The sequence below is a fragment of the Mixophyes fleayi genome, chromosome 11 (assembly GCF_038048845.1).
Source record: "Mixophyes fleayi isolate aMixFle1 chromosome 11, aMixFle1.hap1, whole genome shotgun sequence".
Taxonomy (NCBI): Eukaryota; Metazoa; Chordata; class Amphibia; order Anura; family Limnodynastidae; genus Mixophyes; species Mixophyes fleayi.
In genome coordinates, this window is record NC_134412.1 from 73,913,634 (window position 1) to 73,926,133 (window position 12,500).

Here is a 12,500-nt window from a genome sequence, read left to right on the forward strand (position 1 = left end):
TGCAGGAGTTGGCCCCGGACAATATTGCACCCTGGATCTCTCAGAGGGCAAGATTCTAAAGTGGGCAATTATGAGGTATAGCGGTCCTTATGTTTGATACAGATCTATAGTGAATTGTAATGATTTTGGTAGATGGCAGCACACAAGTGCAGAAGAGGCTGGCCACCCATGTGTGCTACCTGGAGTCTCCAATTAATCTCTGTATCCCTATTTATATGTCCCAAATCAGATTTTTATCCGGTATAATGGAACTACACAGAGTACAGTGGTTGGTTAATTTGATTCAACTGACCCAATCAGCCAACCAAAAATATCCCTGGTGCGGGAATCTACACAGGCTGCACGGTGGTAAAAAGCCACCAAATAACTCAAAGTATGTAAGATAAGAGGTTGGGAAACTCCATATAAAACAATTACCCTACTGACTGACTATTGAATTACTTTAGCTTTGGAAACCAGAAGTTATGTATTATAAATACGCTGGAGACTGAATATACAAGAGCAATGAAATGTCTGTAATTAAGGTAAACATACCATTAATTAGCACATTCCACCATACGCTTAATGTGTTTTGTAGCTTTTTTCTTCATTTAATATATTTAAATTAACACAAATGATACTAATAATATACTTCTACCTACAGCATGTAATTGAGGATATTCTGCACAGTTACAGTGTATGAATGTTCCTTTAATTACCATCAGAAAAGATTTTTCTCCTTTTTATTTTATTCTTAACACATTCCTGGGCTAGCTACATATATTTTTACATTAGGATAGAAAATAATTGATGTCTAAAAATATCTTTATTAAAACTTTATTAACCAGATGTTGATATACATTTGACATTACAATATATCTAAGGCTGTGTATTTCTGAGCAGAGTAATATAAGCCAGGGCCGTAGTTACCATTAGGAAAACTGAGGAGGGGCACCAACATCTCGGGGGGACACAGGGACCTAAAACACACATTATGTTGCTTATTTAATATTTTTAGTTCTCCCACTGAGCACCAGCCGCCCTGGGGTGTTAAGTTAAATACACCCCATTTCTTATGGCTGGAAATTGACTACAATTAACTTTAGCGCTCTCTGCACGCTCCCTAGCTTGTGTTGCGGTGCTGCCAAGCTGCTGCTCCTCCTCCATGAGGGTCAGTGATAGGCTAAATGTGTGGTCACCAGGCAGCGCCACATACACAGCGCGCCACTGGCATGGCGGTGCATCATTGTCATTCTCCTCCTCTGCATGTCCCGCTCCTTCCATCACACAAGGTAAGAAGTGTGGGCGCAGCGCCTGAGAGTATCTAGCTAACAATTAGATATTGAATGGAGGCTCTTTTAGGACCATTAAGGGACTCATTTAGACTTGGGCGTAAATCCAGCTAAAGAGTGTAAATTTGCAAATGGACAAATCATGTTGCCATGCAGAGGGGCAGAGCAAATCTGCTAATACATGTAGTACACAAATACTGCCCAGCTTTAATTTTACACTGAGATTTAGTTAAGCTGGTACGTGCCCCCCTCCTAACCCTAAGGGGGAATTCAATTTGTCCACGTTCAATGCGGCGCTAATTATATTACCATTAATATGATAATTTTAACCCAGATATCTGCTCGCGGCTCAGCGTTAAAAGATAATCCTACTAATGGTAACTATACACACTATTACCGCAGCGTTACTTTGTCAACACGGCCAATTGAATATGCCCCTAAATATGCAGATTTTAAAATTGCACACTCGACAGATTTACTACTAAATCTAAGTGACACCGTAATTATTCCCAGAATGAGATACGCCGCGCCATTTCTTGTCTGCAGTACGTCAGTGCGCTATCCCAGGAACTTACACACTGCTCAAAACTAGTGGAGAAAGTGATAACCGGGGAAAAAAGCAGCGATCCTTTAAATACAGCAAATTAATCTAATTTATATCTAGTGAGAACGGTCCTCTGCTCATTTTTGATACAACTCTCTGAAAATGGAGACCAGCTCCCTTTGTATGGCGCTTATGTTGTGGGGCTGTAGTTAACAGTAACTACTACATAAACAGCCTACATAGGGTAAAACAGCATTTCCATATTATTTGAACAAGATATAAGCTCTGCCCATGATCCCAAATGCCACACTGCCCCTAAACCCAGTTTTATGAAGCCACCTCCCCCCATCCCAATTGGTGTCATCCCCCTTTGGGGTCCAAAGATCCAAACTGCCCCACCAAGCATAGAACTGGTTACAAGTATGGAAAATGTAACTTAAAGGGACACTATTCTTGCATTTCGTATGCTTAATTGTGACTTGCTGGATAAAGCCTAAGACTTTTCCCCTGTACAAGATATATCCATATTTTTGGACTTTTGGAGCGCTTGTGTGTAAAAAAAAAATTGCAAATATTTTTAACAGGGCTTACCTCCAACTCACATGCGTAAGCCCCAAAAAACATCTGTGTGGATGTAGCCTGTTAATTTTAAATAAATATGAGATCCACAATGTATATAAAAATTAATGACGTTTTTAGAAAGTGGACTCAATATGTGGAGAGGGAGCTCATGACTTCATCACTTCCCAATGACAATTGTAGTCTTCATCTACTGCTAAGACTCCTACTCCTGCTGTCAGTCTTGCTCAGTCACCTGTCAGGACAGCCATGCACAGTAGGGATCAATAATTCCTGTGCTCTCTGTGATTAATACCCTGCAGGGCAACAATCCACGCAGGATATAAAACACATGGGAACGGAGCATAAGGCGTGTAGTCAATACATAATCGACCTTTCATTCTTGCTGTAGTGACCCACACCCATAACAAACAGTAAGATAAAAAGGTATTTTCCATACTATTTACCTTTAATACAGGCGGCATGAATTACATCACGATATAGAAGGGGACACAATGTAGATATATGGGAAATGCAAGAATTACCATAGCAATACTAAATAACTAAGAATATTGCTGTGATGTTATTTATATGGAGTGATGCTTATTGTGAACATGGAATAATAGTATTATTATATGTATGTGTGTGGGTACGTGCATGTTTCATTCATTCAGATGAGCCTGGCAATAATCAAATTCTGCCATTTATTATGTGTTGCTCACTGACCTCCACTGCCCCCTACAGTCTACTACAACACATTACTCCCAATGCACCATTGGGACACGAGGACCATCTGGACTTGTATCATTCTATTTCTATTTTATGGGCAGCACGGTGGTTAGCACTTCTGCCTTACAGCACTGGGATCCTGACTATGGCCTTATCTATGTGGAGTTTGTATGTTCTCCCCGTGTTTGCGTGGGTTTCCTCCCACACTCCAAAAACATACTGGTAAGTTAATTAGCTGCTAATAAATTGACCCTAGTCTGTGTCTGTATGTGTATGTTAGAGAATTTAGACTGTAAGCTCCAATGGGGCAGGGACTAATGTGAGTGAGTTCTCTGTACAGCGCTGCGGAATTAGTGGCGCCATATAAATAAATGGTGATGATTTTTACATGCAACATACTATATAACTATTGAACACGTTCAGTGTAAGGCTTCCATTGGATAAACACTGCCCTCTAGAGTCTAAAACATAATTCTAATCAGATACTAAACCCTCTGTTTGGCTACTTTAGATACCAAAATAATCACATCCATCATGTGTGCTAAATAAAATCAATAATCAAAAGGAATATTTAGTAACGATTAGCAAAAAACAACAATAATAATAATACCATTTACCCTGTGATTTAGTAGTCTAACAGTAGCCAATGCTACCATAACTGATGAAGAACGCATATCCAAAAGATAAAATAAATACTCTTGCCCCTGGTGCGGAAAAGCAATAACATGAAGTAAATATTTTTATGACAACCCCAGACAAGTGCGACTTCTATTCTGTCCATCCTGTCTATATCCAATGGGGACAAAGGATCCTTTTTGTAAAGGGTGAAAACTCTTTTGCACGTCTGATAGCCGGTCCAAGCCTCTAGAAGGAAACCATGAGGCTGTCTGCACTTTTAGAACCCAACTGTATCACCTTGAATAAGGATTCTGCACTCCGGGACTGACTGTAATTATGTACTAGATACTACAGAGATTCTCTCCAACAGTCAGTACACAGAAGATTGATTCTGGCCTCTTTATGTACATAGACATCAGTCCTCACTGCCGGTTATCCCAGAGGTCGTTTACTAAACAACAGACTTCCCGATAAGTGAAGATCGATAAGCATAGAGTTAACCCCCTACCCTATTACTAGCCAGCAATGTCTGTATATGTACTGTATATATATATTCTATGTGACGCTGGTCCATCTGTATTGTCATTCAGAGCACAGCTATAAAGTGAGATTTATAATTAGAGTAAATTATTGCTGCGATCACAGCTTAGTAACAGGACAGGTTCCCCTGTCGCTGCCTGTACAGCGATCTTCTATCGGAATGGGGGAGCATATCACTATCCCATAATTGTTACCCTACAAGGGATGACTCATTCATATCAATAATATAGTTATAGCTAAAATAAATAAATGTGTCATTGTTAGGAGTTGAACAACACAACATTCCGGCGTCATACTGCAGTATGCCTTAAGAGAAAATATTTCAGGCTGTTTTTTCCTTAGGTGAAACATTTATTGTTGTGTTAGTAGAGCATATAAATATTTTATTGCTGTCAAGTGAAACAGCGCCACCTACGTTATGATAACCACAAAAAATGATTAAGAGCTTCACACATACGGGCTGTATAGGTCAGTGTTGGTTAACCTGTGACACTCCAGGTGTTGCGAAACTACAAATCCCAGCAAGCTTTGCCAATATATAGCAGCTTATTGCAGGAAGGGTATGCTGGGACTTGTAGTTTCACAACACCTGGAGTGTCACAGGTTAGCCAACACTGGTATAGGTCAATACATAGGAAAACATGCGCTTTAAAAGCGATTTAGTGATGCATTTTAAACACGTTCTCCATGAGCTTTGATGGGTTCTGCTTCTACCAATACAACTACTGTACTAGAAGTGTGCGTTAATGCTTGAGAAACACGCTTTGTCGTATTTTAAACACAGAAAAGCTCAATACTAGCTGCGTACGAGCCCTAGAGGAGCCACCTCTCTTGCAATGTCTGGATTTCGCTTTGTGCAAAGAATACACGAAAAGGGCTCCATTTCTTAGCGGAATAAAACTATTGTAGCAAAATCAACAACATAGAGTTTGTTATTTGTCTCTACCTAATTTTAAATAAAACGTTGCATCCATATAGCACAACAATTGTATACATCCACATAACTGTATTGTGCTCCAATATAATCCACAGCATTGAAAATGAGTTCCACCCACCTTACCACTGATGTCATTAATCGCTACATGAACAAAGATGGATGCCTCTTCCATACCTTCCAGGTACACATGCCGATAACCTGCAGGAGACAGGCAGGGTTATTGTAACCTGTACACTCGGTTTATGTACGTTCTAAAGAGCATGGCACGAATGAGAGACGTAACGAAGGAATTGGCGCTGGCTACAGGGGAGTCTTTAAAATATATGTTTAAGTTATTTGTATTTTAGCCTTTGTACAAAAAGAAGAATTCGAACTTTGTGCCATTTATCCACAACATGTAACAGTACTACCAGCAAATAGTATCCTACCTGTGCTTATACATGCGATATATCGCATCCAATATTGTTTACTAATTTTTGCAGAGCAGCCCTGTAACTAAAGGCCCCTAACAAAATCTGAGCCCCCCAATATCTCCCCCATACACAGCATCACACCTGCTTCATTCACAGATGTTGAGCAAACCCTGTCTGCATTTCTGGAGGTTTTAAGGAATCTGCATCCCTTTGATCTCCTCTAAGGCTAGTAACCCTATAACTCCTGACTGCACCTCTATGCCCGCCCCACACCCCTGTCTCCTGAATGACCTCTCATCATGTCTGCCCCCTCTCTACTCCTATCTCCTCTCTCATACTTAGCCCCTTCATTCCTTGCTCCCCATTTGCCCCCCCCCTATGACTCATGTTGGCCCTTCTCCATATCTGCTTTTCCAACTTTCTCCCTCAGTGACCATAAAAGCACTGGTCTGTTTAGTAAATATAGTGGACATTCTAGCTCTGAATTTGCACAGTGTATTGTTGGGTGATAATGTCTTCACAATCTGGTCCCAAAACTGACTGCTAAAAAGCCTGTGCTGGTAAGTAGGGTGAAAGAAACAAGCAGCCCTGAGCCTCCACAGCATACCGAGATCAGAGCCAGCCCTCGATTTCACCTTTTTGTCCACCAAGGCCCCTATTTTCCCCATCTCTGTAGTGTGAACCTCTGCCATGTCCCATCTCTGTTAATAAAAATAGCTATATTGTATCAGAAATGTAAAATTATTGTTGATTATCTCATTAAGCTGGCAGGCATTTTTTTTATTTTTTAACCAATTTTGGCCTGGTCACAGCTGGGCCCCCAGGTCAGGCTGCTGCCACTAATACTCCGGTTGCTATATCTACTGCTTAAGATCTCTGATGCTTTTACTGTGCATGCGTTAGTAATATGGTTCTCGTCAGCGTAGGTTGCAGTAAAGAAATCAATACTAAGGGTACTGTTAAAAGTTTCAATTTTTGTTTTAACCCAAGCCCATAAGAGATGTAGTAGCCATGTTATAGAACAACAGGGACACAGTTGTAGTAAAATGATTTACCTGGCATCATGCTACTAAATGAAAGTGTTCTCTGTCCAATAAAGTCCCGGCCAATTGGATCATGATCCCAGACAAGGAAGCGGATGAGAGAGATCTCCGGCATGTGCACAGTAAACACCAATGTTTCCTCCCACATTGGATTAAATCCTACAAAGAAGAGACAAGTTTACAAATTCCACTCTCATTGTATTGTTTTTATAAAGGTTTAGCTCCCTATGAACGAGCCGTGCCAGCTCCCTATGAACGCGCCGTGCCAGCTCCCTATGAATGCGCCGTGCCAGCTCCCTATGAACGCGCCGTGCCAGCTCCCTATGAACGCTCCGTGCCAGCTCTCTATGAACGCTCCGTGCCAGCTCTCTATGAACGCGCCGTGCCAGCTCCCTATGAACGCGCCGTGCCAGCTCCCTATGAACGTGCCGTGCCAGCTCCCTATGAACGCGCCGTGCCAGCTCCCTATGAGCTTACCATTGTCATCCACAACACGCGTTTGTTCTTTGAAGCAGTCTACAGGCAAACCAATGAGCTCAACTTCTACAAAAGGATCGATAATCTACAATATAAAACACACAAACATTACACCAGGATGTGTTAAACTTTTGTTCTGTTACCAGACTCCAGCTTCTGTCATTACGGATTAGAATGTTGGTAAACTGGTGATAACCAAGGCTGCCAATGTAGCTCAACTAGTACCTGAGCAGCTGATGTCCCATAACACTTTGTATATATTTTTAACTTAAAAGGTTTTTATTAAGTTTTTAGTAAAATAATATATAACAAACATAGAAGTTACCACACAGTGCATTGCATAATGTAGATCCACTAAATCAGTGAGAACTGCCCATAAACAAACAATCAAAAAAGTAACAAAAAACAATAACACAAGAAACATTCAAATACACATAAAACACTTTGTATAGTAAACATTTCAATTGCAAAGTACTCTTTGAAAACAATAAAATGGTGAAATAAGGTCACAGCTTTTATTTAAATTTGGGCTTATGGTGGCACAGAAAACCGCACTGCAAGAGACCAGCCCCCAAACTCTTGGGGGCACCCTTCCTCCCCCTGGGCAATGTCCCTCAAAGCCCACTCATGGTCTTGAAGAGGACCCCCCAAGAGGGTGGTATTATGCTGTTTAGCCACATTCCAATTGCCCCATTGGTCTATAATGCACCTCCCATTGTGGCTAGCTACAGTGCTTCTCCACCTCAGCCGGGACCCTTCTGCAACTTAAAATACTAGTTAGTAACAATACAATGACATGCAATCCTTAATGTGGGGAGTGGGTTGCTAGGAAAGAATTTTTTCAAAATGTAGCCTTCTCTAGCCCACGCCTCCCGTTTACCCCCTTTCAGGAGGGGAGGGCAACGATGAGCACGCTCCTTTATCTCCAACTTTGGGAGCTGGGATCATTCTTCCAGCAGCAGATTGTTTACTTGACTAGTGAACACCTCCCTCCCACTCCCTACAGGTCTGGTCCCGGATGACCCTCCTGGGCAACTTATCCGACCCTTGGCCCTAGCTGACCCTTAGTTTACTTTGCAAATATTCAATTACGGGGGCAGAGAAGGGCATCAGCTATACTATTTTTGGAAAACAGAGGACCTCTTCTGGTGAGACATTTACCATCAGAGGTCACCACCGGATCTCTATGGGTTGGATTAGTGGACAAAACATTTGAAGCAGACTACCAGGTTTTACGTCATGCCAAATGCAGCACACAATGTGACCTGGGGTGAGCCATTTACTGGGTTCCGATATCCAATACAGTGTTTGTACAACACGGGGAAGGACAGACATTGCAATGGCTGGCAGAGACCAGAAAGTTTATTGTTCATTTTATTTGTTTTTTCTGCTTCTTCATCTTTAACAATAAACTGCTGTGCTCAGTAAATGTAATGTATATAAGGGGTGTTGGATAAAGGGGCAATGAATAAGATGGCTCAATCATTAATTTAGGGCATATTCACTCACAATGATTATTACAGCATACATTTTAAATACAACCCTGACCCCCCCTCCTGCATAAATCATATATAATAATGTATATATAACAAAAATGTTAAAGAAAACATACAACAGAATACAATTTGCAATGCCCACCTAGTTCACTTCTCTGTCATCACATTCTAAAGCTGGGTACACACTACACGGTTTTCGTCCAATAATCGGCTCAAATCAGCCGACATACGACCGCTCGTTCAAAAGTCGGGTCAGTGTGTACAGTGACACAATGGTCGAAAGTCTGCCCAAATGGACGATTGTCGCCTCATATGGTTGGTCGTACCGTCTAATATTTTCGTTCCAATCTGGTTTCCGCTGTGTAGTGTGTATAAACTTCCGACCGATCCACAACAGTGAGTACGAAATTACAGTCATTGCTCACGACAACATGGCTGTAAAAAGTCGCTAAAGGGACGTCCGCGCTTCCCTTTATCGTCCTAAACAAGGCTAGTGTGTATGCAGTCCATGGACCGAGCGATCGGACCATCGATCGCATGTAAAATCGCTCGGCATAAAAAGTTGGTGGAAAATTCTGTAGTGTGTACCTAGCTTAAGGGGGGAAATCAATTATAAAAAAGTCCATGCAAGCCGTCTCTGGAACGACTGCGAGACAACGTGCATGGATTTTTTGGGTTTTTTTTTTGTTTACAGAAGTAACGCTCATAGTGATGCAAGCAAAAATGAGCTTTACTTTTTACCATAGTAACGGTAGTACTACATAGTAGTAAAAAACTGTATAAAGGCCTATTAATCCCTAAAGTTCCTGTCACTTATACACAGTGCAGGCAGCCATTTTATAGGTTGAATCAATAACCAGTTTATCCATTTAATAGGAACTAGAGGCATCACTAAGGTATGAGGTACAAAGTACCTCACATGCCTCTGTGAGGTCACTAGTTCTTGGTGTATTGGTATGCTCCGATAATGGTTCAGCCCACAAAATGGCTACCTCTGCTATTAGTAGGACGTGCTTTGAACAAATTGTACTTTCCAAGCAAACACAGTTGGAAACCAATAGGTCTGTAAAAAGTCTGAGCTGAATACAAATGCTCCCTGCAGCATGTGCCAAATGTTAGTAGATGTAATGCTTTAGTAATAAAGAAAATGTCACCCTGCCTTTATTATGATTGCCAAAGCTGACTTCATTTTGAGCACTCGCTGTTCAATCACAACACACATCACAGTGTCCTTTACCTGATGTCCTGTCCCTTGTGAGGCACTTCTAAAACTGCACGGTGCACAGGGAAACTACTGTAAATACGGTTCTACATCACTTGTATGAAAGACATCTCATCACTAACGGTATCAGGAGGATTGTCCTCTCTCATCATTATAACTATTACAAATGAAAGGAGATACTGTGTGCCCTTTATAAATTCATTATTTCAATTAGATGGAGACAGAACACTTAAGAGACAGCCATTTCTCTAACATATTTAATAGTGATTAGTTTATCCACATGGCGCCCATTGATTTATACGATCAACTATTACAGTTTAATATTCTATTATTATTTTCAAAGTTTAACAAATAAAGTACTATTTTGGTGAAACCTTCCCTGTATGGGGCGGAATTCAAACACCCCCCGGAATAATGCAGCGTTAAACGTATTACCGTTAATCCGGTAAATTTAACCCGGAGCAAAAACCAGCGTTAAAGAGTACCGTACTAACGGTCACTTTCGGCAACAACGTGCCCAAATGAATTCCCCCGCATGAGTGTATATAGGTTATATGTAAATTATTATTTACTATTCCTACCCCTCTAATGTTGCTTACATAGGCCATCTACTGACTCCGTATAAACTGATGGGTTAGGTCATCTTAAGACAGGTCCTAGGTCTGCCCATTACAGGATGGCTTCAAGAGGAGTCCTAAAGTAGATGGGAGATTTTGTGTGTTCCCCAGCAGAGGACCCCAGCAGAGGGGAGCAGGGGCAGAGCGCTGTTCGGTGGCTCAGTGATTAGCACTTCTGCCTTACAGTACTGGGTTCATGAGTTGAATTCCCGACCATGGCCTTATCTGTGTGGAGTTTGTATGTTCTCCCCATGTTTGCGTGGGTTTTCTCCGGGTGCTCCAGTTTCCTCCCACACTCCAAGAACATAGTAGTAGGTTAATTGGCTGCTAACAAAATGACCTTAGTGTGTGTGTGTGTGTGTATGTTAGGGTGTGTGTATGTTAGGGAATTTAGACTGTAAGCCCCAATGGGGCAGGGACTGATGTGAGCGAGTTCTCTGTACAGCGCTGTGTAAATAGTGGCGCTATATAAATAAATGGTGATGATGATTTGTTTGCTGGCCAATTAGATAACTTGTTTAGCTAAGCCAAGTAATTTCTGCAGAGAACTCATTACCTCTCCACGGTCTCCCAACATGGAGTCCTTTGGCTTCGGAAGCTGTTGACCACTAATTATTCGGAGAACAAGTTGCTTCTTTAACTGGCCTGGTAAGGGGTCCTCAGAATTTGGATTAAAGGCACCTAGAATTTAAACACACAAATAAACTCACACAAACATCATTCACAAGGTGACCGACAAATCATGTACCTTCATTTTGTGTGTGTATTGGCTGTGTAAAGATATATGTTGCAGTAAACCCCTCAAATATAGTATCTGATATTCCCAAAAGCTGGATAGAAAATTTGCACCTGGGCAAAACCATGTTGCATTGGAGGGGGATGAAAATTTAAAATGTGGGGACAGATTTATAGTTGGGGTAGGGCATGTCCTAGATCAACTTTAAATCACAGTGTAAAAATAGGCTATCAAGTATTTGTGTCCTCCATGACAAAGCAGACAGTATTTTCCTTACACACAAAGTAATAAATTAATTTGCACCCCTTGCACTGTAACATGGTTTGTCTAGGAGCAAATGTACTCCTTATTTTTGCTTTGCTCTCCGTAACGAATCAGGCCCTTTGATTGTGTCATTGTAGAACTAGGCTACAAGAGCATAATGGAATAATTTGTGAAGTAGAAGAGTTTCTATAGTTATTCTGTGTGTGTTACACTAAAACAATGTAATATGAACTATATAATCTGTACAAGAAACACAGGTTATGCAACAGTTACTATAGGTGTCATTAAAGTCTAGTTATGGTCACCGTCTACTTGAACATCTGCATCTAAACAGGGCCAGATTAACCTCTGGTGCTGTACTAAGTAAAATACTACAATCGCCAATACCCCCATCCCCCTGTGCGGCACTGGGCCAAGGAGGAAACAAGTTAAATAATTAGTATGTACAAGATCATGTGGGAAAATGATTCATGTCTTTATAGACTGTGCAAAGGATGTGCATACTTGGTACGTGTGGTTTTCTTGTGTCATATATATATATATATATATATATATATATATATATATATATATATATATATATATATATATACATACACATATACACATATACATACATACACATACACATTAAAAAAAAAGGCAGCTGCTGACTGTAACATTTCAACAAATACCATCCCTTTGTACATATCGTGATACATCTATGCTTATGTGTGTATATAATTTGTTTGCACAGTCTATTATTGGCTGGGCCTGTCCTATGGCTTAAATTGCAGACTACCCCTGGAGTTTGTTTATAACCTATGACGCTTCTCACCAAGACACATGCATTTCGGCTTCAGAGCATAACCGCAGTTCCCATTGATGTTGAACTTGGCTCGGTTTAGCTGCAGCATCCTTCCTTCCGACTGGTAATTTAAAGCCACTGTTGGACAAACATAAGAGACGTATTGACTTGACAACATGCTGACATGATCAGTAAAAGCACTGTGTATATATTGATATGTGTTTTGTAGAGCAGCAGATTGTTGAACT

The 12,500-nt window shown here is 40.9% G+C and overlaps 1 protein-coding gene across 1 annotated transcript in view; it reads right to left on the reverse strand.

The window, feature by feature from the left end:
• Positions 1-12,500, reverse strand: part of LOC142106635 (1-phosphatidylinositol 4,5-bisphosphate phosphodiesterase eta-2-like) — a 116,595-nt gene that overhangs the window by 21,324 nt on the left and 82,771 nt on the right. Inside the window, exons 14-18 of the mRNA XM_075189630.1 lie at positions 12,283-12,390; positions 11,022-11,146; positions 7,131-7,215; positions 6,666-6,812; positions 5,316-5,395 (exon numbers count right to left, since the gene is read on the reverse strand). Of these exons, the coding sequence (XP_075045731.1) occupies positions 5,316-5,395; positions 6,666-6,812; positions 7,131-7,215; positions 11,022-11,146; positions 12,283-12,390 (545 nt within the window). The remainder of the gene's footprint in view (positions 1-5,315; positions 5,396-6,665; positions 6,813-7,130; positions 7,216-11,021; positions 11,147-12,282; positions 12,391-12,500) is intronic.